Source organism: Triturus cristatus, chromosome 3_1, assembly GCF_964204655.1.
Source record: "Triturus cristatus chromosome 3_1, aTriCri1.1, whole genome shotgun sequence".
Taxonomy (NCBI): domain Eukaryota; kingdom Metazoa; phylum Chordata; class Amphibia; order Caudata; family Salamandridae; genus Triturus; species Triturus cristatus.
In genome coordinates, this window is record NC_140583.1 from 736,240,656 (window position 1) to 736,265,928 (window position 25,273).

The 25,273-nt window shown below is 45.8% G+C and overlaps 1 protein-coding gene across 2 annotated transcripts in view; it reads right to left on the minus strand.

The window, feature by feature from the left end:
* Positions 1–18,920, minus strand: part of MUC6 (mucin 6, oligomeric mucus/gel-forming) — a 159,696-nt gene extending 140,776 nt beyond the window's left edge. For both annotated transcript variants that reach the window (XM_085644897.1, XM_085644896.1), the window contains exon 1: positions 18,783–18,920. In XM_085644897.1, coding sequence (XP_085501023.1) covers positions 18,783–18,837 — 55 coding nt within the window. In that variant the 5' untranslated portion in view covers positions 18,838–18,920. The remainder of the gene's footprint in view (positions 1–18,782) is intronic.
* Between the last annotated feature and the right edge of the window lie 6,353 nt (positions 18,921–25,273).

Here is a 25,273-nt window from a genome sequence, read left to right on the forward strand (position 1 = left end):
AGACACTGGCTCTTCTACCTGGGCTAGGTTATGGAGCTGTGTGCAGTATGACACTCTGCCGCCTCCCAGACACTAGCTCCTCTTTCTGTGCTAGCTTGTGGAGCCATGTGCAGTCTGACACTGCTGATTCCCAGATACTGGCTCCTCTACCTGGGCTAGCTTGTGGAGCTGTGTGTAGTCTGCTACCTCTCGGACACTGGCTCCTCTACCTGGGCTAGCTTGTAGGGCAATGTGCAGTCTGCCGCCTCCCAGGCACTGGCTTCTCTACCTGGGCTAGGTTATTGAGCTGTGTGCAGTCTGACGCTCTGCCGACTCCCGGACACTGGTTCCTCTAGCTGGGCTAGATTTTGGAGCTGTGTGTAGTCTGACGCTCTGCTGACTCCCGCACACTGACTCCTCTACCTGGGCTAGCCTGTGGAGCCATGTGTAGTCTGCCTCCTCTCGACACTGGCTCCTCTACCTGGGCTTGCTTGTGGAGCCATGTGTAGTCTGCCTCCTCTCGGACACTGGCTCCTCTACCTGGGCTAGCTTGCGCAGCCATGTGTAGTCTGATACAGCTGACTCCCGCACACTGGCTCCTCTAGCTGGCCTTGCTTGTGGAGCCATGTGCAGTCTGATGCTGTGACTCCCGGACACTAGCTCCTCTACCGGGGCTAGCTTGCGCAGCCATGCGCAATCTGACGCTGCTGACTCCTGGACACTGGCTCCTGTACCTGGGCTAGCTTGCGCAGCCATGTGCAGTCTGACACTGCTGACTCCCGGACACTGGCTCCTCTAGCTGGGCTTGCTTGTGGAGCGATGTGGTCTCACAGTGCTGACTCCCAGACACTGGCTCCTCTAGCTGGGCTAGATTGTGGAGCCGTGTGTAGTCTGACACTCTGCAAACTCCTGAAAACTGGCTCCTCTACCTCGGTTAGCTTGCCTAGCCATGTGTAGTCTGACACTGCTGACTCTTGGACACTGACTCCTCTAGCTGGGCTTGCTTGTGGAGCCGTGTGAAGTCTCACAGTGCTCATTCCCGGACACTGGCTCCTCTACCTGGGCTAGCTTGCGCAGCCATGTGTAGTCTGATACAGCTGACTCCCGCACACTGGCTCCTCTAGCTGGCCTTGCTTGTGGAGCCATGTGCAGTCTGATGCTGTGACTCCCGGACACTAGCTCCTCTACCGGGGCTAGCTTGCGCAGCCATGCGCAATCTGACGCTGCTGACTCCTGGACACTGGCTCCTGTACCTGGGCTAGCTTGCGCAGCCATGTGCAGTCTGACACTGCTGACTCCCGGACACTGGCTCCTCTAGCTGGGCTTGCTTGTGGAGCGATGTGGTCTCACAGTGCTGACTCCCAGACACTGGCTCCTCTAGCTGGGCTAGCTTGTGGAGCCGTGTGTAGTCTGACACTCTGCAAACTCCTGAAAACTGGCTCCTCTACCTCGGCTAGCTTGCCTAGCCATGTATAGTCTGACACTGCTGACTCTTGGACACTGACTCCTCTAGCTGGGCTTGCTTGTGGAGCCGTGTGAAGTCTCACAGTGCTCATTCCCGGACACTGGCTCCTCTAGCTGGGCTAGCTTGTGGAGCCATGTGTAGTTTAACACTCTGCAAAGTCCTGGACACTGGCTCCTCTACCTGGGCTGGCTTGCACACCCATGTGCAGTCTGACGCTGCTGACTCCCGGACACTGGCTCCTCTACCTGGGCTAGCTTGGGCAGCCATGTATAGTCTGACACTGCTGACTCTTGGACACTGACTCCTCTAGCTGGGCTTGCTTGTGGAGCCGTGTGAAGTCTCACAGTGCTCATTCCCGGACACTGGCTCCTCTAGCTGGGCTAGCTTGTGGAGCCATGTGTAGTCTAACACTCTGCAAAGTCCTGGACACTGGCTCCTCTACCTGGGCTGGCTTGCACACCCATGTATAGTCTGACACTGCTGACTCCCGGACACTGGCTCCTCTAGCTGGGCTTGCTTGTGGAGCCGTGTGCAATCTCACAGTGCTCACTCCCAGACACTGGCTCGTGGCTCCTCTTTCTGCGCTAGCTTGTGGAGCCGTGTGCACTCTGCCGCCTCCCTGACACTCGCTCCTCTTTCTGCGCTAGCTTGTGGAGCCGTGTGCACTCTGCCGCCTCCCAGACACTCGCTCCTCTTTCTGCGCTAGCTTGTGGAGCCGTGTGCAGTCTGCCGCCTCCCAGACACTCGCTCCTCTTTCTGCGCTAGGTTGTGGAGCCGTGTGCAGTCTGCCGCCTCCCAGACACTCGCTCCTCTTTCAGCGCTAGGTTGTGGAGCCGTGTGCAGTCTGCCGCCTCCCAGACACTCGCTCCTCTTTCTGCGCTAGGTTGTGGAGCCGTGTGCAGTCTGCCGCCTCCCAGACACTCGCTCCTCTTTCTGCGCTAGCTTGTGGAACCGTGTGCACTCTGCCGCCTCCCAGACACTCGCTCCTCTTTCTGCGCTAGCTTGTGGAGCCGTGTGCACTCTGCCGCCTCCCAGACACTCGCTCCTCTTTCTGCGCTAGCTTGGGGAGCCATGTGTATTATGCCGACTCCCGGACACTCGCTCCTCTTTCTGCGCTAGCTTGGGGAGCCATGTGTATTATGCCGACTCCCGGACACTCGCTCCTCTTTCTGCGCTAGCTCACGGAGCCATGCGTAGTCTGCCGCCTCCCGGACACTGGCTCCCCTACATCTGCCAGCTTGTGGAGCCGTGTGTAGTCTAACTGACACTTGTATAATACTCACTTATGGGCTAGCACACTACCGCAGGGGTCACTTGGGGATCAGAGGACAGGCTGTGGGCCCAGCACTACTGTTGCTAGCAGGACTAGGGCTGAGAGCAGTGGCATCCGTCTCCCCCCATTTGCTGCTTGCACAGCTCGGTTCTTTCAGCAGCAGACAGGGGGGTTTGCACGGTGGATGCATGATTTCACGTGTGCTGCTTCAAGCTTTTACTAGATGCGCATGTGAGAATGTGGCTCTCAATGTGCAGAGTTACATTTCCAGATAGGATGCAAGCTTTTACATGTAAGTAACCTGGGGCACGTGTCACTCTGCCTCATATCTCTGAAAGGACGTCAGTGCTGACGTACAATTTGTTTCTGTCTGAGAGTCCTAATCACCCACTGCACGATCTGTGGCTAGGCCATGCCCTGTCTTTTTACAGTGCAGCACTGTTGAAAACCGCATTGTTCGAATGTGTGCATACCACAACATAGCAGCTTGACTATTTGCAACCGCATCTTCCTGCCCTTACGTGTTGTGTCTGCTTTTCTTCTGCTATAAAGCTACATTTTCCCGACTCTTAACAGTTGCCATATCCTATTAGACCAGCAGAATGTCACTGCTGCACGTTTGTATCAATGACAATTCAAAAATTTGATCACTGGGGATGCTGACGCTATATCTCAAAAAGAATGTCCAGGGGCTAGATTTATCATTACTTTGTGCCGGTGCAAGGTCACAAGAAGTGACTCAAAGCAGTGCAAAGTGTTGATATAGTATTTACTTTCCAGAGCAAACGTTTTTGCATTGAATGTAGCACTAAAAGTTATGCAAACGGAGCTGTTATTTTGTGTCAAGAGGACATTCCATGGGCTGTGCATGGATATTCACACACTATTACTCATGGTTTTGTGATCCAAAGCCCTTCTACTAACAGTGGTAAACAGGGCCTTGCACCCAAAAAATAATGTTTTCTCTACTCATACAGTAACAAGGAGAAATGTTTTTAGTTGTCTTAACATTTCCCACATTTCCTTTGTGCTGCACTGTACAGCACGCATACAACATGAGAAGAGTTTTAAAGTATGTTTAAGCAAAGGCTCTTGTACTGGAAATGTACCTTCCAAACCAGTGCTAGACATCACCCATACACTTTTGTACTATGGTGCAAAGGTGTGCACGAGGAGCTGAGCCACCTGTTTGTGCTCCCGCACTGACGAAGAGAGCAGCAGTGCCATTTACTAGTATGGCCATGTGCTGTGTTGCATTTTCTATTTTAGTAAATGTGCCCCAAAGAATAGGCATGACTTGGCTCATACCAGAGAGTCAAGGGCATGAAGAAGGCACCCTCTCCCTCTCTCAAAACCCAGGACTTCTCGTCGATTTTGGTTATGCTCGTTCCGATCTTAGTTGGGTAAGAGTATTCCTTTCTGATGTCTATGAAGGAATAATGCAGCACTGAAAGTCAGTATTCTGAATATACTGTTCTCGTGCGTCAAAGGGGCCAAATAGTCCTTCCTGGATTGAGGTTCTTAATTCTGCACAATGTTTTTGTCAGAGAGGAAACAAATTCAAATCCCGTCCGCCAGTGGGAACTCGAGCGGACGGGATTTGAATTCGTTCAGGAAGGACTATTTGGCCCCTTTGACGCACGAGAACAGTATATTCAGAATACTGACTTTCAGTGCTGCATTATTCCTTCATAGACATCAGAAAGGAATACTCTTACCCAACTAAGATCGGAACGAGCATAACCAAAATCGACGAGGAGATGAAATCACCTCTAATTGAATTCAATGATTCATAAGAGTCCCCTTTTGAAATCTCTACTGTCCTGAAGATGGTCTGACGGATTGACGCCCTTACAGACCGAAACGTCGACTACATTATCCATTTCCACATCATCTATGTACAGTTGATTGCTCTCCAAACATGAGATAGATCTCTGTGTTCTTTATTGGATTGGATATTTTGTGTCATGAACTGATAATAATATTGAATTGTTTTCTCTTTTCATGTTACACTGCACATTCAATTGTCTATTTGTACTCCTTTTTATTGATTGTTTATATATAAAAAGTCAGTGATTTTTTCACTAAAAAGATACCCCGTGTGTGTTGCATATCTTTGATTAAATTCAATCAAATAATATGTGGTTGAGTATCAGCTTTGAACTCATCTAAAAATTAATTTTTCGCTATGTACAAAGAAACTTAACCCTTCTAAACAAAATCCCTTGTTGGCACACTACTTTTGCAACTAAATTTGCCCAAGCCCTCAAGGGTATATTGGGTGTTACCCTAAGACTATACTGCTTGTAATCAGGCGGATACTTCCTGTCCTGTGTACTAAGTGCAGGCACATGCCCGTATTCTGGACTCAGGTTGTGTTAAAGTGCGAGGGTGCTTGGGGAGTCACGTAGAACGGGTTATTTGTCCCCAGAAACCATCAGCCGTTCTTCTCCTAAGGGTGGTGGTGTGGTTTACCCACCTGTCCCTGGGGGGCTGACTCTTCCACCTTTCCTCATCTCATGCAACTGGCAGACTTAACACGCCCCCTTTGATGCCATTCCTAAATCTTCTGCTAGAGCACATGCGAACAGCGACACTTTGAGGCTCATTGGCTATCTTGGGGAGTTGCTGCTGGCCATAGGCCTAAGCTTGGGCTTGAAGTCTTTGACTGTGCCCACTCTGCACAAGACTTTAAGAGGCCTCGAATATGCCGCAAGAACACTGCTTCGTCCCACTATGGGCATCAGATTCTCACCTGCGCTACTGAGTTTCAGTGGACCAGCTGTGCCCTAGGTGCGCTGCTACCCGCCTAAGCCCCAGACCATTGCTTTTAGTACCGAATACCCACTGTCACACTTGCAAATGGTAGCAGATATGACATTCTCACTCTTTTGCCAGAGCTAGGGCCAGAAATGCGCTGTTACACCTGACCCACTATCTTATGGTTTGTGACCTACTACTGCCCAGTGCTTAATTTGAGCTGGTGGATCTCAGTGCTCGGCACTGTCACTTATTTGTCATCACCGAGATTTATGACAGCTGCCACATGATGGTGCCATTTGTGTAATTTAGAGAAGAGCAGGGCAACACTTCTTTAGTCATTCAATATGCACTAAAAATAACTAATTCCTATTGCCCGAGCCATTCATATAGCTTTGGGGGCCTCAATCAATCTGCATTGTCACACTTGTAGCGATGTCATGGTTAGTAGTTGTGTAGGTACTGTATTTGGCAGCGCTGGTAGTGGCAATGGGTGGTGCAAGCTGCCGTGATCTCCTGAAGAGGGCCCTGCCACTTTTTTTTCAGATTAATCACTGCTACTGCCCTTCAGTGTGTTCCTGCTCACCTTATCCTGCGACACCAATAGAGTGAACTTCCACCTCATCATTCCAATTTTACCCAGCCAGGGTCCGTGCAGGTAACAGCGGTGGGGCCGGGTAAGGGAAATTTCGTGGGACGATGCTGAGGGAAAATTAATTATTTATTTAATTTTCCCTCGCAGCATCCCTCGAAATCCCCCCTTACCCGCCCACCGCCTAACCTCTGTTACCTGCATGGACTGCGGCTGATTTTACCCTCCCTCATCCCAGTCTAGTATCACTTTCCCCACCTGGTATCCACAGATCTATGCGCCATCACCTGACTCTTGAGTGTTGCTGATGAAGTCCAGGACTTGTTCCAATCTCTTGTCCATGTCAGTTATTTTAACATACCAGGACCTGTGCCTCCAGTTCTGCCCTCTGCATTTCCAGCATTCTGGAGCAATTGCTCACTCCTCATCCCACCAAAACTTCATACGACTCTGAAGCCTTTGAACAAGGAACTCATGACCTTTTTATTAAAGGAAAATCGGAAGCGTAACATATTAAAGGTTCTCCTGGCCAGCAGGTTCCCAATGAGGTATCGGTTCTCTCTGAGCAGAGCAGTTCAGTCTAAGGCGTCCCTTCAGGTCTTGACTTATGTGTATGTACTTGGGGGGTAGCTGTTCCTCAGAACTCAAAAAAAGACCGACTGTTGGTATATAAGACTCTTGTGAGGTTGGGTTAGTGTGAGTGTAAGAGGAATTTCTCCTTTAGAAGATAGTGCCCTCACACACCCTTGCGAGTGTTATGCTTCATCATCGGGCGTTGCTCCTCGTGGGGGTGGTGCTGCAGTCCCTCACGGGCCCCGCGAGAGGGCTCTTTGGCGGGGATCTTTTGAAGAGATGCCGCAGTTGTGCATGAGGGTGTGTGGGCCTATAAAAAGGGAGGTGAGTGAATGCATTAAAATTACTATATGGAGCCCAGAATCAAGGTTTTATTCACGGGTCCATACGGTAAGTTAAAAAGAAGTGGATCCTGGAGCTCCTCTTTTTTTGAGTTCTGAGGAACAGCTACCCCCCAAGTACATACACTTTATCTTGTGGGAGCACGGGTACTGGACCTCCCTCTTTTCTAAGTCCGCTCCTGGTCCCCAATTCTCCTTGTGTTACGCTTGACTTATGTGTCACAGACAATGCATTCTGGGTGTTGTAGTACTGTTTTGCTACTGTTGAACTAATAAGACCTACACTCCTGAAATCGGTGATTTGTAGATGAAAAGTTCAGGACTGGAAACAGTGCCAGTAATGACCTGGAGTGAGCAGGTCACACAAGTTAAACTAAACCTCGAATTATATGATCGACAAAATACTAAACGGTACAAAACGGTTTTTTTCTGAAACAATTGGAAATCATCTCATCAGTTTGACTTCTCATCTACAAAGGGGGCAGTCTTCTTAGCAAGATGAAGGGTTTTGTCTTATTTATATATATTCCAAAAAATGACCATCAAGTGACACAAGAGAAAACTTTAGCTGTCGCTGCTTGGCCATCAGATTCACAGTCTATCTAGACATGGACTTTCATTGTATGTCTAGTTACAACTCCCTCTGGCCTCAGTGTGCTTCTTGTGTGGACGGGGTGCGGAGCTGTAGACAACCAAGCAAGCACCATTTCTTCAGGGTTTAGGCCACGTAGAAAATCCTACCTAATTATCCTTCATAATGCAGGGTATTTGAATCTTCTTATCAAAATCAAAGTGAAGGGGGGGTCGCTGCTCCATTATCGGGGCCTCAGGGTTGCTTAGATGGCTAGATAGCGTAGTTCTACCATATCGAGGTGGAACTCTCAGATATTCAGTGAGTAAGCCAGAACGCCGACCAAGGCTTTAACTACAGCGAGTATGGACCTCTCACAGGCGGACTTGGCTCCTTGTCTCCAGGGGGATTTCTACCCCATGGTGACAGACATGTGCGGCCAAGAAGCAACAATTAGGCAGCACGAGCTAATTGGACCCGGGATTACTCACATCATGAGCATATGATTATTCATATTGGGCCAATCTCACAGCTCTGCAGGAGGAGGGCTTTGAGGCACATTGTTTTGCTGGGTTTTCACCATGGTCCCATGCCTCAGGTCCCCAGCAGACAGCCTGCAGGTCGGAATGGAAGTCCTTAGCTAGAAGGGTGTCCAAGGAGCAAACATGGGCTTATTTTCCTTAAACTTTCTGGTCCACAAGTGCCCTTCTACAGACAAGTGGGCCCAGTTATGAAAGAAGGGAGTCAGTATACGGCAGTGATGCGAGTGCATGCAGTGCTCGGCAGTGTTCTCTGATATCTTATTCACAATGGGATTTTCCTAAGTGTTCAGGGGTTTGATATGACCAGCCACCTGGTCAGCCAGCAGGTTCAAGAGGATCCAGTGGGGGATCTGGAAGGTAACCCAAATTGCATATCAGAGTATATTCAACTCAGCGGCATGCCTGGAAAGTCCAGTGCTTATATGGGCAAGCCGTTTTAGCTCTCTGGTGACTGCCATTTATAGGCGCTCAGAGTGCAAGATACGTAACAAAATGCCCCCTTGGAGGAATATGCCCATCAGTCTGGGGGGTGGGGGCGCTATGAAGGCCAGAGTAGAAGAGAGGAGAATTGAATAGTGTGTGTCCCGGCGGCTAGTTGCCAGGCAGTGGGATCTTTTTGTACTTTATGCAGGCAGTTGGGGAAGGGCAGTACTACTAAGACTTAGAACACCAGATGCAGCTCTGGTTGATTTCCCGGGTCATCATGAGAAGACTGATCTATATGATGGCGTAGAGACCATTGATCCATTGTACGGTCTTGTGCTGCCCAGAGCTGTGGCTGGGGCAGTCAGTCGGACCAAGACATTCATAGTGGGCATCCTGTGACAACAAGCCGTTGATTCAGATGTCCTGCTCATGTACTGGTGGCTGTTCCAGGGTCTAGGGAGACAGAGCATTTTGCTGGCTTTTACCAGGTGAGTTTTTTGTCCAGCAAATGCTCCAGTGCCACTTGGACAGTTGTCAGAGACCAAGTTTGCTGTCTTTGGGCATACTGTGTCCGTCAATGAGTTTCGCTACCAAGTGGATGGCTTTAGTGTGCTGGGTGCACACTAGTGGTTTTCTGGTATAGGAAAGCTCGACATTGTTCTGGTTTGGTCAGGTGAGTCTTGGTTCATCAAATGTTCTGGTGCTGCCTGGAATGCTGCTATGGCCACCGGTGGGACGATACATCCTGTATAAAGAAGAAGGTTTTTGGTTTACTCAGCTGTGGGGTTCATTCAGTGCTAGTTAAGGGGTAGCGATGCATGCAGGAGTGCCTTCCCCAGTGACATTATCCGGTGAGCTGGCTTGTGGGGCGAGGGTGGGTCTCCAATGACCTCCTCGCCCTGTGGTGGAATTTTAGCAGCAAAGGGGGCGACCCAAGAAATTTTGACTGAATTACTGGACTGGCCCACCCCTTGGCAGGATGTGGATTTGTGTGGGCACTGGGCTGGCAGCTGGGGGGACTGATATGCTGGTGGTCTTGGACCCTTCTGCCCTAACCTGTGATACCTGGATTTGAACATTTTGGGGGCTTTGCATGGTGACACGTACCCCAGCAGGGACGGTGCGCTATGTGGATCCCTGCGCTATGTGGTTCCCTGAAGTGTGTATTGGTATGGAAATATGGGTATTGCCCAACCCTCTGGTGATGGAGGGGAAGTTGTCGTTAATGTATGCTTGCCAATAATCTCTCTGATGCCCTTGTTGGAGGACGTGGGTGATGTATAAGGAAAGGGGGCTTTCTGGCACCATGCATTCGGGAGACCTACACTGTAATGGCAAGTGGAGACAATTGTTATTTACTTAAACTCTTTGAGCTGTTACTGATCTGGTGTCATGTATTCACATAACCAACGTCTACTTAGCTATTAGGTTTTTTAATCCTGGCTGCGACTGTGTGAATAAAAGGCTACCTCACGGTAAACCACCATCATAGAAGTTGTCTATCTCCTTGGGAGGTTCCAGGGGGGAAGGGCAGCGACTTGCACGATGGGATTGAGGTAGGAAGTGAGATGTGGTTACGTAGGTGAATAGTATTAAAGAGCCTGTAATTTAATGCACAGTGGCACATGGCCATTTCTGTGTTGGGCTCTGTTTGCAGCATTTTGCTTGAAAATTGTTCCTTGCTCCTTATTTCACGGCATCCACGGTTGTCCACATAGGTCTCAACGCTGAGGTGTCCTCCGGTAACTATACTTGCCATTGTCAGATTAGTATAGGTGAAATGTGTCATTTGTTGTTAAAACAAGCTCTCATGCTATTGTCCACACTAAAGGCAATACAGTGCTATACGATTTTATGGAACATGACAGAGCCTAGTATATCCAGAATTGACAGTGTTCGCTTGTTTCAGACAGAACCTATAATCTGTGGGGTGCAACCTGACAATCACTTAGGAAGGATCTAATTTGATTTGTGCTCTCATTGACAAAGCTCTGGAACCTGATGGGCAACATATTGGTCTGTTGGCCAACCTTTCCTGAACAATGAGATGAGCCCTGTATAAAAAGAAAAAACCCCACAAGAAGTAAATTTGCTGGAACATTCCGCGGAGGAGTGCATTGCACCTATCCTGCTGTCCAGTGGAACTGCATTCCCATCACACTTAGATGAGGACTCCCTCCCTCTACACCCTCTTCCAATCATTAGAGCTGTCTCTCTCAACACCATTGTCACCTGTTCTTTTTCTGTCACTCTGTATTAAGTCCTTTCTTAGTCTCACTGTGGTGACCTCTCCCTCAATTTTCATCCATCTCTCTTTATCTCTTTCACTCCCTCACTCCCATCCACTGACACATTACCTATTTAATTTACTCTGCTCTCTCTCCATCTTTCACTGTCTTCCTCTCTCTCCCACTCAACTGTTTTTTTTCTCACCCCCTACTCTTATCTTTTTTCTCCCCCCCCCTGCATCCACATTTAGGGCGACCACCTCTTACCAGGTCATTAAGGATACCTACATGGAGGCAGTCATCATACCCCCATCCTAGGTGCATCAGTCTCATGCTTCTCTCTTCCCAGCTCCTCTTGGTCCCCAAAAACACAAACAAAACATTTTTCTTTCACTTCTCCTCCTTCACACACACGAACGTCATCTAGAACTCTCCCCTTTGTTTTAATCATCTTTCCTTAAACAACTAAAATGAACTTTTTCGTACTGTCTCCTTTCTCCAGCCGTTATTCACACGTACCAGATTTCTCTCTATCTCAATCCTCTTCCTACAACAATCGGATATTTCGAGCCTCACCATTTTTCTGCGGATAACGCTATCCTTCCATAGTTCTCCGCTCAGGGCGGACTGGCCAACAGCATTGATGGGAAGTTTGAAATGCTCTGTCACATTAGGCATGTTTAGAATTCCATTTCACATATTTACAATATTTGTAGGTGCAGGAATATTAAGTGATTTGCCAATCGCATAATTTTCAGTCAAGAGTGGGAGCCAGTACCCGCTCCCGCTTCCCCAGTTTTTAAAAGTGTCGGCATAGCGACTAGACAAGATTTCCTCTCATAAAACAGAAAAGCGAGGAGACCAATCTAATCAAGGCAATCTAACGATGCGGTCCGTTTTCTAGACTCTTGCCATCTTATCCGCCACACACTTCACTCTACTTGCCACTGTACCCAGTTGGCCCGCCACAGTAAAATATGTCTCAAAGTTCTACTGCAGAGGCAGGTTACTGAGGGACTGCCATGCATAACACCGGTTTACCAATGCATGATGCTATTAAAGGACAAATGTGTATTATTTCGTCTCAGTTTGGTGAGTAGAACATACAGTGATCTACTGTGTCCCGCTCCTGCCACACCATCATGGATAGTGTTTCCAGGCTTTCACTTTTAAGATACACCCATTGTTCTTATTGAAGAAATGAAGGCACTGAATTGTAGGGTTGCATTTGTATGATTAGTTCAATGGGCACAAGCTAGGACCACACCGACCACAATGCATTGGGTTGCCATATTAAATTCAGGGCTGATATCAGGATCCCAACCCACCTGTAGTCCTAAAATCTGCGAGCATCCGTTCAGCCTCTTAAGTAGCTAGGCAAATGTAATTTGTCCGAGGTGGTTAATGCATCCTCTGCCTGTATCCTTCCCCCAATAATATACAGCGCCACATTGTTCCTCTGCTAGGGCCATGCTGTCTAGATGTCATTACATTCTCTCTCAGTCTCTTATTTTCAGTGCCATCTTGAGGATTTTTGGAGCCCGGGGACAGTCCCCTGTGCGGTAAAACTTATTTAAAATCTATGACCCATTTGGAACTCAATACATTCCTTGTAATTCCAAATAATATTAAAGTATATGTTAAATGTTCAAAAACTGGGCACTCAGAAACAGTCGAAAGCTTAAGAGAACCAGCATCTGTCTTCTTAACAGTACAAAAAAAGTTTGAACATGAAACCATTTGTTTGTGCTTTGATCTAGATTATTTTCTGTCTTGCAGCAACAACATTCTACAATCAATTCAACAGTTAGCCAGCCTGTTGCTTCAATTCATGCAAAGAAAAAGCCAGGGTGACATGATGGACGTTCAGTAGACTTGTGAAAAATGTTTAATTGAGACATATGCACATTGTGCTTGAAACTGATTTCAGATATCTGTAATGACAAAAATACCGCCCTACTCTTGCTGCAATAAATACAATAAAAGCCCTGCTCTGAAGACTTTCATTGGGTGAAATTGTATAATTTTCCCTCATCTCTTTATAGGTGTTCATTCCCCAGGATAGCCACCGTGCACCGAATTGGTCAAATATCAGACCTTGGATGCGGTGGCAGACAGGAGAAACACAAAGAGGTAGAACAGGAGTAGAGGGAGGAGAATAGAGGTAGAGATAGAGATGAGGTTGAGAAATAGGGAGAGATGTAAGATAAAGAGAGAAAGGCGAGGCACCCAAAAAGAGACTCAGAGTGGAGAAAGAGGATGAGATTTATAGAGAAAGGGAGGTAGACAGATAAGGAAGGTTTTACAGAAAGTTAGAGATGTTGATGGAGCTTGAGATAGGGAAAAGGAAATGCAGAGGTAGGTGCAGGGTACACTGAAGATTACGGCAAAGAAACAGATAAGTAAAAAGATGTTTGAGAGAAGTTGATGCAGAAAGAGGGAGACATAGACAGAGAGATTAGGTTGTGAAAGAAGTATAGAAACATGCAAGTTAGAGAGAGAGTGGTGAGTTCAAAGGGCTACATGGAAAGAGGTATATGAAGATAGGTCATGTAAAGAGAATAATGAGGCAGAGATAAAGGTTGATAGGGTGCGGTAAAAAGAGAGATGTGGTGTAGAAAGAAGTGACAGAGCAGAGGCAGAACAAGAGAGGTGATGTTGAAACAGAGATACTAAGTGAGAAAGAAAGAGAAAAGTAGAGAGAAAATTGTGAGGTAGAAAAAATGGAGGTAGAAAGGGTGAAATGCACTTGCCATAAAGAGGAAGCTAATGAAAGATAGGGAAAAAGTGGAAGCAAGAAACAACTAAAGTAGTGAAAGAAGTGGGGTACAGGTAATAGAAGGGGAGAGAAGAAAAATGAAGAAGTGAGGTAGTTAATGAATGGTGAGGTTAATTATAAGATTAGATAGTAATAAATGAAAAGAGTGGATTAGAAAGAGATGAGGTAGTTAGAGAGATGTGACAGAGAGAGGGAGATGAGGTAGGGAGAGATGAGGTAGAGCAGTAGGTGAGGTACAGATAAAGGTGAGCTAGAAGGTGATGAGGTAGAGTGGCGGCTAGAGAGAAATTAGGTACAGAGAGATATGTAGACGTAACGTAAAGAGACAGAAGAGGTTAAGTGAGAAGTCAAGTGGATGGAGAAGAGATGCAGGAAGGTGTAATGGATACAGAACGTTGAGGTGCAGAGAGAGGGCTGAGGTCGTGGGGAGGATGCAGTAGAAAGAGGAGCTCTATAAATGAGCACAGAGAGTGGCAGAGAGAGATGAGAGGACAGTAGGTGGAGGCAGGGGTGAAAGGAAAAGAAAAAGAGAGGTGTGTTGAGTGAGGTGTGATATGGGCATAGGGGATGTGCTGGGAACGGAGCTAGAGAGGTGATAGATCCATAAAGATGCAGAGAGAGAGGTGGACAGAGAATAGGATGAAGAGAGTGGTTTGAGGTAAAAGATGAGAAGTGAAATGGAGGAGGTGATGTAGAGTGAGGAAAGAGACATGAGACAGAAAGGTTTTTTAAAATATATTTGCCACCGACTGTCTCCTAGGGTGGGGGATACAGAGTGCATGTCTGGTATGCACACTAAGCTTATGTGAAGCCTGCATGTCCGTCTGTCAAATTAAAAAGGACATTTTTTTATCTACATAGTGTTAATTTACATTGGGACGTCAGACTGTTTTAATCTTTTTACCAGCGGCCCCTTAGAAATGCGGGCCCTGGACAATTGCCCATGCGAAGATACTGCCAGGCATATTTCTTAAAATGTTGTACAAGGCAAAAGTAGAGCAAATCATTTCTTCTTTTTTTAACTTCTTATCTATTAAGGCCCTTATTACAGTTTAAAGGCTTAGAGTCCTATTTATAATTCTTCTGGTTGCAATTGGGGACTAGTCCTTTCATGACCGGAAAATTATTCTAAGAACCGAATTATGTACTAATAGGTTGGTTAGCAAAATAAGGATTTTGAGCGAGTTGGAATATGATCTATATTATTGAAATTCCTTAGGTATGTCACAAACTGGAACTCATTGAACATTATCTTAGAGATAGCTGCTCACAAGGGTCAGCAGACCAGCACACTGCTGACCCTGAAAAATTAAGAATAAAAAAAAAATCTATATATATACATTTATTCTTACAAAATTAAAAAGCAGCCCCAGTTCCTCTGAGGAATAAAAAATAAAAAATAAAAAAATTATATATATATAAAAAAAATGTAAATAAAAAATACTTTTTTTTTTACATATATATATATATATAATTTGTTTTACATATCTGAGTGTACGTGACTGTACAAATGTTTCCTACATCTACCCCTGAATTCTAGACTCTAGTTTGCACAGGGATTGAAATTGCACAGTGTGTGATAATGATCACACCTTCAGAGTTTTTCCCTTGAGACATTCCCGGGAGATCAAATATGATAAATTTTGTCACAGAGGAAAAAGGATGGAAGAAAGACTAAAACGTGAAATTCAGTGTCCTAAAAACCGAATGTGCATATCATGTCTCTTTGCCCTATTGAAAACTCAGAATAGGATTTATTTTCCACACACTGTAAATTCTTAACCCAGGGGTAATTATATCTACCACATGTGGTAACCCTAACATTTTCAACCCAAATTGAAATTAGGCATATTTAATGAGGACCTATGAAATTAACTATATTTCTTTACTGATAGGTTCAGAATTGCCACAAACCCAACATCTATATTAAACAGAACAATCAATCACAAATATAATTTTGTTGTTTATTTTATTAAACCTCTTAAGTATTTTCTTTAAGCACAAACACGTTTTTTTGGTATGTTTTCTTTATGCACTAAATTTATGTTTTCTTTATACACTAAATTTAAATTAAAAAATATATATATATATTTATCATTGTCTGTACATACATTTGCTCAAGAATTGAGAATTGTATATAGTACAGTATACATCCTTTAGCTGAATGAACACATAACCCCACAAAAACCTTCAATAAATCATTCTTACCATTCAGACCTCCTCATTCAGCCTACACTCAAACATAAAAAAGAGAGATTCAACCATATGAGGACCGTTCAGAGCAGGAGACTCGCCGGATTCCTATAGAACTGCCAAATATGGAGTTGGAAAGTATCCTGGAAGCCGCTTATAAAATGAACTGAAAGATAGGGGCCCGGATTTGTCGTTCCATCCTGCACTAAGGGAGGAGCACGATAGAAGGTCTCCGAGAGGACTTAATTAGCATCTTCTCTAATGGGAGCTGATTTGTTTGCTCATGGCAGTTTGTGTCATATCAGCCAATAATACTGTGGATATATGTGGAACGTGATTACCGGTTTTGTTTGGCCAAAGATAACCCCTGGCTTCTCTACTTGAGATTCATTTTTATACTTACCTTGGTCCTGAGGAAGGTGGTTCTTCCACTGAAACGGGCGTGGACCAACAATACCTATGAGGAGTGGTCCTTGAGAGACAGATTCATCAGAAGTTTTTGATGGATGTGATATTATTATCCCCAACAATTATAGGACTTGTCCCCAGTAGATTCATATTGGATCCCTCATATGGTTGAATCTCTCTTTTTTATGTATGAGTGTAGGCTGAATGAGTAGGTCTGAATGGTAAGATTGATTTGTTGAAGGTCTTTGTGGGGTTATGCGTTCATTTATCTACAGTATTCATACTTTAGAGGTTTAATAAAATAAACAACAATATTATTTTTGTGATTGATTGTTCTGTTTAATATAGATGTTGGGTTGGTGGCAATTCTGAACCTATCATGGTCACATTTAAAGAAATATAGGTCAGATTAGAGGTTTTCTATGCTAGCTATTTTATTTCCCCCTCCTCTTGGACATGAAAGCAACTAGGGGGTGCCTTTCTTTCATAGTTGACCTAAGGAATGAAGACAACAGATTTCTACCGGTCAGGTCACATATCATAAAGTTTTGGTACCTGTCACAAATGGAGCCCATGGTTCTTCAGAATGTTTACTGCTATGGAGTGAGGAGGAGGAAAACCAAATTCTGTTCTGCTTTGCAAATGTTATAGATGGGACATAGTTTTAGTAAAAGAAGCTTGGTTGGTTTTATAATTGTGTACGCAGAACGTTGCTTCACAGAGCTTTTAAATTAATCTACATTGTCAAAGTGGCCTCCTGTCGGACAGTGTTTCCCCCACAGGTAGTCTCCTCGAAATCTATTCTAGCCACTATTTCCACCAATGAGAACCAGTTCTTACATTTCCTTCTCAATTCCGCCGGGTGGAGAGATAGCAGCAAAGATCATCAACCAGTGGTACTTCGAAAATGTTGATGGCACATTTCTTGGTATGGTTTTCCTCTTTGAACATTTGCCATGGTGCGGAGTTCCTCTTTGAACATTTTCCATCAGACTGAACAATCTGCGGCTTGTTGAATTTCAGCTGTGAGAACTCTCCAACAACCCATTTTATGTCTCTACCGACTCTTTCCAAGGGGTGGACAGTAAGCATCAACTCGGAGCATCAACTCGGTTCACACGTGCTTTCCTTCTGTGTGAACAAGAAAGACTCGTGCGTCTGCATTATTTATTTCATCTTATAGGGCCACATGTATCATGCATTTTACGGGTCGCAACTGCCCGATTAGCAGAATTGGGCCATTTGCGACCGGTAAAATGCATTTTGGCATGTATGAATTCCAATTTGCGATTCGATAATGTTACCGGATTGTAATGTGGAATTGCGAACACATACCGACTCGCTATTAGAATTAGAAAGGGGAGTGTTTAGGGCGTCCCTTCCTAATACTGAATCGCAGAAGAATGCAAGAATGTTTTGTGACTGAAAGGTGATCGCAAAACATTTGCATTTTACCACCTACTTCAAGTATGTGTTAACCCATTCGCAAATGGGAAGGGTTCCCCAAGAGACCCCTTCGCCTTTTGGAATGCGAGCGAAAACGTTTTTTCAGAGCAGGCAGTGATCCCATGCTTTTAGCGATTGCCAGTTGGTCGTAAATTGCGACGTAGCTCATTATTATTCATGAGGTAGGTCGATTTGCGACCCACTGGGAATCCCTAAATGAAACTCATGGAGTTTCATACAATAGGAATAGTGATTACCAAACTGGGATTCGCAGAAAATCGCAATTAGGTAATCGCTATTTCCACTATTGATGCATGTGGCCCATAGCTTCAACAACACTTGGTGGCTGATACATGTGCGCGCTTTTTCTTTCTAGACACCAATGGTCAGATGTACAAAGTTGTTTTGCTGTCACAAATGGTGTGATTCGCAGAACCAGGCCGTTTGTAACAACAAAAAAGACTTTTCCAATGCACAATCCCCTATTTTGCAAAAATGGGTTTGCGAGTCGGTATTAGGAAGTTGCGTGTCAATTGTGTCCCTTCCTAATAGTGAGTCGCAAAGGTATGTAGAAATGATTTTCAACCAAATACCGGTTGCAAAGCATTTACAATTTACCATTAGATTCAATCTGATGGTAATCCATTCGCAAATGGGACCCCTTCCCCTTTGAGAATGGTGGCGAAAATGTTTTTTAAGAGCAGGCTGTGGTCCCATGGACCTCTGCCGGCCCTTAAAAAATAAAAGAAAACTTTTCATTTTTTCTTTTAAACGCATCCCATTTTCAGGAAAATGGGCTGCGTTTGAAAAAAACATGTTGCTTTATTTAAAAAAGCCAACACAGACATGGTGGTCTGCTGTCCCCAGTAGGCCACCATCCCTGTGTTATTGCACATTCCCACTGGGTTGCAAATTGCGACCCCCTCGTGAATATTGATGAGGTAGGTCATTTGTGACCCCATTGGGAATCGCTAATGTGTCTGAGGCACATCAGTACATTTCATTTTTCAAGTCTCTAATTGCGAGTCGCAACACATCGCAATTTGAGACTCGCAAACTGAAATCTAAGTACACCTGGCCCCTTTCACCTATATAATACATTGTGCCATTCACGGCAGAGATGGACCCAATAGTGCCCGCACATCATGGGGCTTCCACCCTAGCCCTATAGTGTGCTGGTGAACACCACAGCAAAGTTTCACCTACCTGCGAAGGTCAGCAGACTGACATAGCAGCAGCTCAGAAGAAGGGCCCAAAGCATGGTGAAGCTGCACTCTCACGAGGGCCTTCGAGCAGATGGAGTCCCCCAAGGAGCTCCGTTACCTGTTGGGCAGTACTGCTGCTGCCACCTGAAGCTATCGGCTCCAACCCAACCCTTTATAGGCTGAGGCGAGCTGGACCCACCCCCTATCCGCACATGGAGCCCAGAGAGTGGCAGTCTTGGCAGCCTGACCAAACAGGATCTGCACTTTATCAGACTCAGCACACCTGAGAAACAAACGTACGCACCAGAGGAAAATCTGCTATCACAAATCCTTTCCCAAAGCAGGATGCATTTTGAAACAGCGTAGGCACGTTTGTTGCACGCTCTCTTTAGTCGTTTCTCGGCTCCCACGAATGAAAAAAGCACACATACTAGTAAGTGAGGAAGGTGGCATGACGTTTATCCATTCCTCTTTTATTTTGGTGCTGTGCTTCCTTTTTGGTATCGCGTACACAGAGGGAAATTGACCTGCAGTACGTTCATTTAATTTTAATACTATTTTACTAATGCGTGAGTTAGATTCCCTGTTTTATATGTAATTAATGGTATATTTAATAAATATTCTATATTAAATAATGTATTGATTTAAAATTAATATTATTGTTGTCTTTATTTTAAATAAAATTCTACATTCATGACATATCACTAATATTATAAACGAATTTTCAATGTTTTAAAAATAAACGTGCATTTTATGATGTATGACGGAACCACGCATTGTGTTGTAACACATGCAGTTACAATGTGGCCATTACTATGTGAATGCCATTACCAGGCTTAACCTTTGCCCCGCATGACTTTACAGCGCATATGCCTTTCCACGCATGCCTTTACGACTAATTTCGTTGTAAAAGCATGAATGGTAAAGGCATATGCATGGTAAAGGTTTTACATGCAATTATAAGGATTTTATAAGTAAGTATGAACTCTTTATAAATAAATTGAAAGGGATTATATTTTCCTGTAAAATACTTACTTTTTCGTGATAAAAGCAAGCATGGTAAAGGCATATGCTTGTTAAAATTAAGCATTGGCAAAGTCAACAGGTCTGGGCAATGCGAGAGCTATTGGCTTTTATCAGTGACAGTATCTTTTAGCTATGTTGTGTAACAGCATGGTTGCTGTTCCACATGGCTGAAAGTCAGGGACTTTGAGAAAGCCAATAGCTCTCGTATTGCTGAGACCTGTGGGCTTTGTCAGTGCTTGTTTTTAGGTCTCGCCTGACCCAGCGCATGCGCTGGTCTGGCGAGACTTATTGAGAGGGCTCCAAAAAGTGCTACCAGGCCAGCCTAGAGCTACAGTGCATGTGCGCGAGCGCGCTTGCCGCGCTTTACCACGATTACTTTCACTTTCGCAGCCGCTTTGATGTTTGATCGCGATCACTTTCGCGGCCATGCGGCCGCTTTGCATAGCCAATAGGTCTCGCTTTTGGAACCTTATAAGTATTTAGTTATGCAACTGTTGCATAGCTAAACACTTATAAGGTCCCAAAGGCGAGACCTATTGGCTATGCCAATGCTTGTTTTTATTGTTGGTGGTAGGGAGGGCAAGGGCAGGACGCAACACAGAGGGAGAGCGTGTGGCTGGGGGCAAGATAGAAAATGGAAAGTGGCAATGCCCTGAGAAGCAGTGTTGTTTCTATTGTACTCTTAGCCCTTCAAGCCAGCCTTGCATCGAGGAGGTTGACTTTGCAAAGGTGTTCTACACAAATTAATTCCATAATTTACATAAGCATGCATTTTTTATTGCACCGAGAAATTATTTCATACATACCGTCCAAATGTAATTAATCTATTCAAGAAGTAATCCATTAATTTGTTTATCCATGCATTCAATCATTTAGTCACATGTGCATCAAGTCATCCAACTGTTTATGGAATCAATAATTCATTGGTCCTGCATAGAATGCAGTCCTTCAAGCATGCCTTTGTTTATGTTCTCTATTATTCATTCTATTACCCATGCATTTGTTTATCCTTGTAGTCAATAATTCCATTGTTCAGTCATGAATTCAACAATCCATTCATGCATTTATTCTTCCAAACTTTTGGTTTTTTGTGCGTTTAATCATTCATTTTAATATCGATGCATGCTTTCATTTATACAGTTATTAATTCACGTATTCATTCATGAGCCAATCATTCATCCATGCAATCATTCTTCAATGCATTTGTTTATTCATGCGTTGAACCCTCTATTCAGTTATGGATACACACTTTCATTTACCCATGGATTTATTTGTTAATGTATGAATTGGGTAATCTTCTGTTAGCAGTGGTGCAGTATATCCCATGATGATTTGCGCGCCTCATGAACTGGGAAGGCCGGGTACACAGACGGAGTGGGTTGTGGTTGTGGGTTCGCCTGCTGTGCCTCATACACTGTTTCGCCAGTAGGCGGCAGCAGCTCGCCTCAAGCTCTATTGTGCACTCCACTGCTAGACAAGGTGGTTGAGAGTGACAGAGATTTATTGGTGCTGGCTCTGGAGAGGAAAGCTCGAAACGTGAGCCAGGGCAGATGGAGCCGCTCCAACGTGCGAGGGAAGCCTCTTCCTGCACTCAGAGAAGGAAGAAGGCTACTTGGATTGTTAGGGTGCAGCTAGGTTTACAAGGATGAGGTAGAAGCAGGGTGTCTGAACTCTTGGGGAAAAGAAGAGACCTGAGTCTAGAAGTTCAGAGGTGTACAGCAGAAGGAGTCGTTATTGTCAGGTGTTTAGCGGGATGCATGCGTTTCTGTCAATTTCTTCTGCTGGGGGCTGTCTGTCTGTGTGTTTGAGGTGAGGGACTTTGTGTTTATGTTTTTTCTGTTGTTTGGGGTCCATGCAGTAATGGAAAATCGACCTTTGTGGATGACCTTTGTATTGTTTGATGTACAGTTCCAATATCGCAGTGTGTGTTTGTATGTGTTTGTGAGTGCTTGGGCAGTTTTCCCATTTAAGAAGCTGCGATTTTGGAGGAGTGGACACACAGTTTTGGGGTGGTGGACTGGCTTCGCTAGGATGGTATGGCCCCTAATGCAAACACAGAAACTTGGATCCCTGGTTCAGGCTAGACGCAGCCAAAACTACTGTGCTATGGGGCCCAGTCCACACAACGATTTATCCTGGTGCTACTGCACCTGCTGTACTCTGTATTGATAACTTCTCACCTGCTGTGGTCGCTCCTTCTCATGGTGCCCAGCGGCCCTGCCTCACTCCTTGTTTAATTCATTGCCCCTGCCTGCACGTGACTTGTCTCTAAGGTTACCTTGCTTTATTCTCTCGTGTCAATCTGCCGGTTTCTAAACACTAAACTGCACGCAGGACTAGACTCCAGCACTCTCCTGAGAATGTACCCGGCACGATTCCCCAAATGTCCAACAGTTCCAATTTAACTTCGCCAGACCTGTGGACGCTGCTGGGGGCGTGTGAGACAGTTTAATATGAAACCCCTCCAAGCAACAGAACTAGAGTGCCAGGGGAACCTGGGAAGGACGTAATAAGGGCACAACCAATCCGGAAATGTGGCACGCGCAGGGGTCTGGCCATCACGCACAATGTTCAAGAGCTTTCTCCTGATTGGCAACAGACTTTACAGCGCAAAACAAAGGGAAATATTTTTAAACAGCATGCCATCCGCTTTAAGTGCCCGTGAGCCTTATGCATGCATAACACCAAACCCTGATGTGGAGCACTTTACAAGGTTGCCCAGGCATAACTTTTTGCCTAAGGAGAGAGAATGTGCCGTAACAGCTAAGGGTGGGCGTAGTGGGCGTAGTGGGCGTAGTGGGGCTACGTGAAGCAGCACGTAGTGTGCCCAAATCTACGCACACTACGTGCTCCGCGTAGCCCCACTATGTGCCACCCACCTCCCGCCCGCCCTCCTTTTAAAACATACCCTAATTGTAAATTAAATAATAGTAAAGACACTTACCTGAAGCGCGGCGTCTCCGGTGCTCCCTCTTCCTGGTTTCCAACTTCTTCTGACAAATGCGCATGCGCGGACGCCCGCGCATGCGCATTTCTTGCAAGAAATGCGCATTCGCGGGCGTCCGGGCTAGGAGGCGTGAAACGTGTCAAAGGGCACTGGAGGGGCGGGACGCGGGGGGGGGGCGAGGTGGTGGTGAGCAGCGGTTGTAAATCGTTTTTAAAAAAAATCTCACTTCAAGGCCGGGTCCCACGTCTTCTGTGCTCCTGCTCTCCTGAATCTGCTTCCAGGAATAGGAAGCAGGCTGGCAGGCTCCCGCCCCTAAGTCAATCACAACACTGCAATGTCATTGCGTACTTGAGTGGGCATACCACTGCGCCACTGCACTGCCCTGCTCCGTGAGTACATCCCCCTCCCGCCCGCAAAGGAAACATAGCATGACTACATCAGAAGCTGCACTTGGCCCTGGCTGCTCCCATCTGCATTCCATTGGTTTTATTTCCTATTTTTAATTGGGGGTGGACTAATAGACTGTTTTTGACTTTAGAGACCAAAAAAGTCACAGGCTCACTAACGTGAGTTTTTGTGCCGCTAATGGGCCTTTCATCAGTTTTTACTTGCTAACGGCAGAATTTGTATCGCCTTGATGCTAGTGTTACCGGCAGTTTTCACCACGGCTACCTGAAACTATTGCCATGTCGGGACATATTGTAAAAACAGTGCTAACAGGGCGATAGTTTTCGGCGATAGTCCGCGTTAGGAAAACTGCTGCTAACTACCGCTAACGCTAGGTAGTGGCAGTTCTTGTATATATGCCCCTTAATCTCACCAAAAATAAATATGTGCTCGTGTAACATAACTGGTGCTTATGTAAAGTATTCCAATACCTTTGGGTCAAGTTTACGCTATATAAATCTGCAAACAAGAAAATAAATAAGAAATTAAAGTTCAGCATGTGATGGGGATGAGGGGGTAGGGGGGAGGAGAACAAAATATAGATTGGCCGTGAACTCTCAACTCCCTCCCCCACGTCCCTGAAGGAAAGGAGGGTGTGTACGTAGAAGGGGGTAACACCGCGATAATAGAAGAGAGGGAGTGGTTGGGTGATCGGGGCAATACCACAGACAACTGAAAGGATGGAGGTCAAGTGAGTGGGAGATGGCAACATCAGACAATGGAATTAGGACAAGTGGTAGGTGGGGAACTAGACAAGGGAGACTTATGAATGAGACGCTCTCTGGTCGAGTGCTTCCACGCTAAGAAAAAAGCACCTAAAAAAACTTAGTCGTGGAGGGACACAAGTAATGCATCTATGCTACGGGGCATGGCTGAACACATGAACAGAAAGGACGTCTACAGAAGCTAACCACTAAGAAGTAAAGAAATAAGAGTGAGAATGGTGCCAACCAATAATAAGTAATGGTTGGGCGGTCTGCCCACTATCAGTGGCATGGCAAGGGGAATTGGGGGGGTGGTCCACCCAGGGCAGCACGAGTTTCTGCTCTTACCTGAGGCCGTACAGGGCGGGAGTCTTGGGACTCACCACCCCTGCTCTTAGATGCTGCCACGGGGTGGCAAACGCAGTGACCGCCACGGGCGGCACAACGTCTAGCTACGCCACTGCTCACTATAAGCACGGCTGGACTGGGAATCAAAAGCAGCCCTTCTCATTTTTTCAAACCGGTCCCCCCTTTTTTCCCCCTCCACTCCAGGGTGGGGGAGTGCGCAAGTGTGATGCACTGCTTCTCTTGTCACTGGAGGCCAATATTGCTGCAACGCTGCAAAACCGGTCACTAGTAACAAAACCATCCCCCACTGCTGCAAAACCGCCCCCCTCACTTCCAGCTTTCCTAAAATTACATTGACAGCCCAAACCCCTACCCACCCTAAACCCTAATATATCTATGTTAGGCCTGGCATTAACCAAGCAAGGTTACCCCTGACCTTTTGCCTCTACCTCCTCTATTTCTGTCATTGTGTTGCTTTGGGCACTTTGCCACAGCTGATCAGTGTCAAAGTGCAAGTGCTCCCTGTATAAAGTGTTATGGTAATTGGTTGTCCATAATTGGTATGTTTGTCTTACTAGTAAAGTCCCTTGTAAAGTGCAGTATGTGTGCCAGGGCTGGTAATGCAAATGCCACTGGTGGGCCTGCAGCACTAATTGTGCCACCCACATAAGTAGCCCTAAAGAGAGATCTCAGGCCTGCCACTGCAGTGCCTGCACGCAGTTTGTTAACTGCCTTGTTGTCCTGACAAGTGCACCCACTTGCCAGGCCTTACCCTTCCCTGTTTATGCACATCAGACACCCCTATAGTAGGCCCAAGGTACCCCCCCCCCCGGCAGGGTGAAGTGTATGTGAAAGGTAGGACATGTACTGAGGTGTGTACCATGTCCTGACAGTGAAATACTGCCAAATTCATTTTTCACTATTGGAAGGACATCTTGCTCATAGGACAGAATGGGGAATGATGTGTCACATGTTCCCAGCATATCTTCCCATAGGCATATGATGGAGAGATTAAGTTTA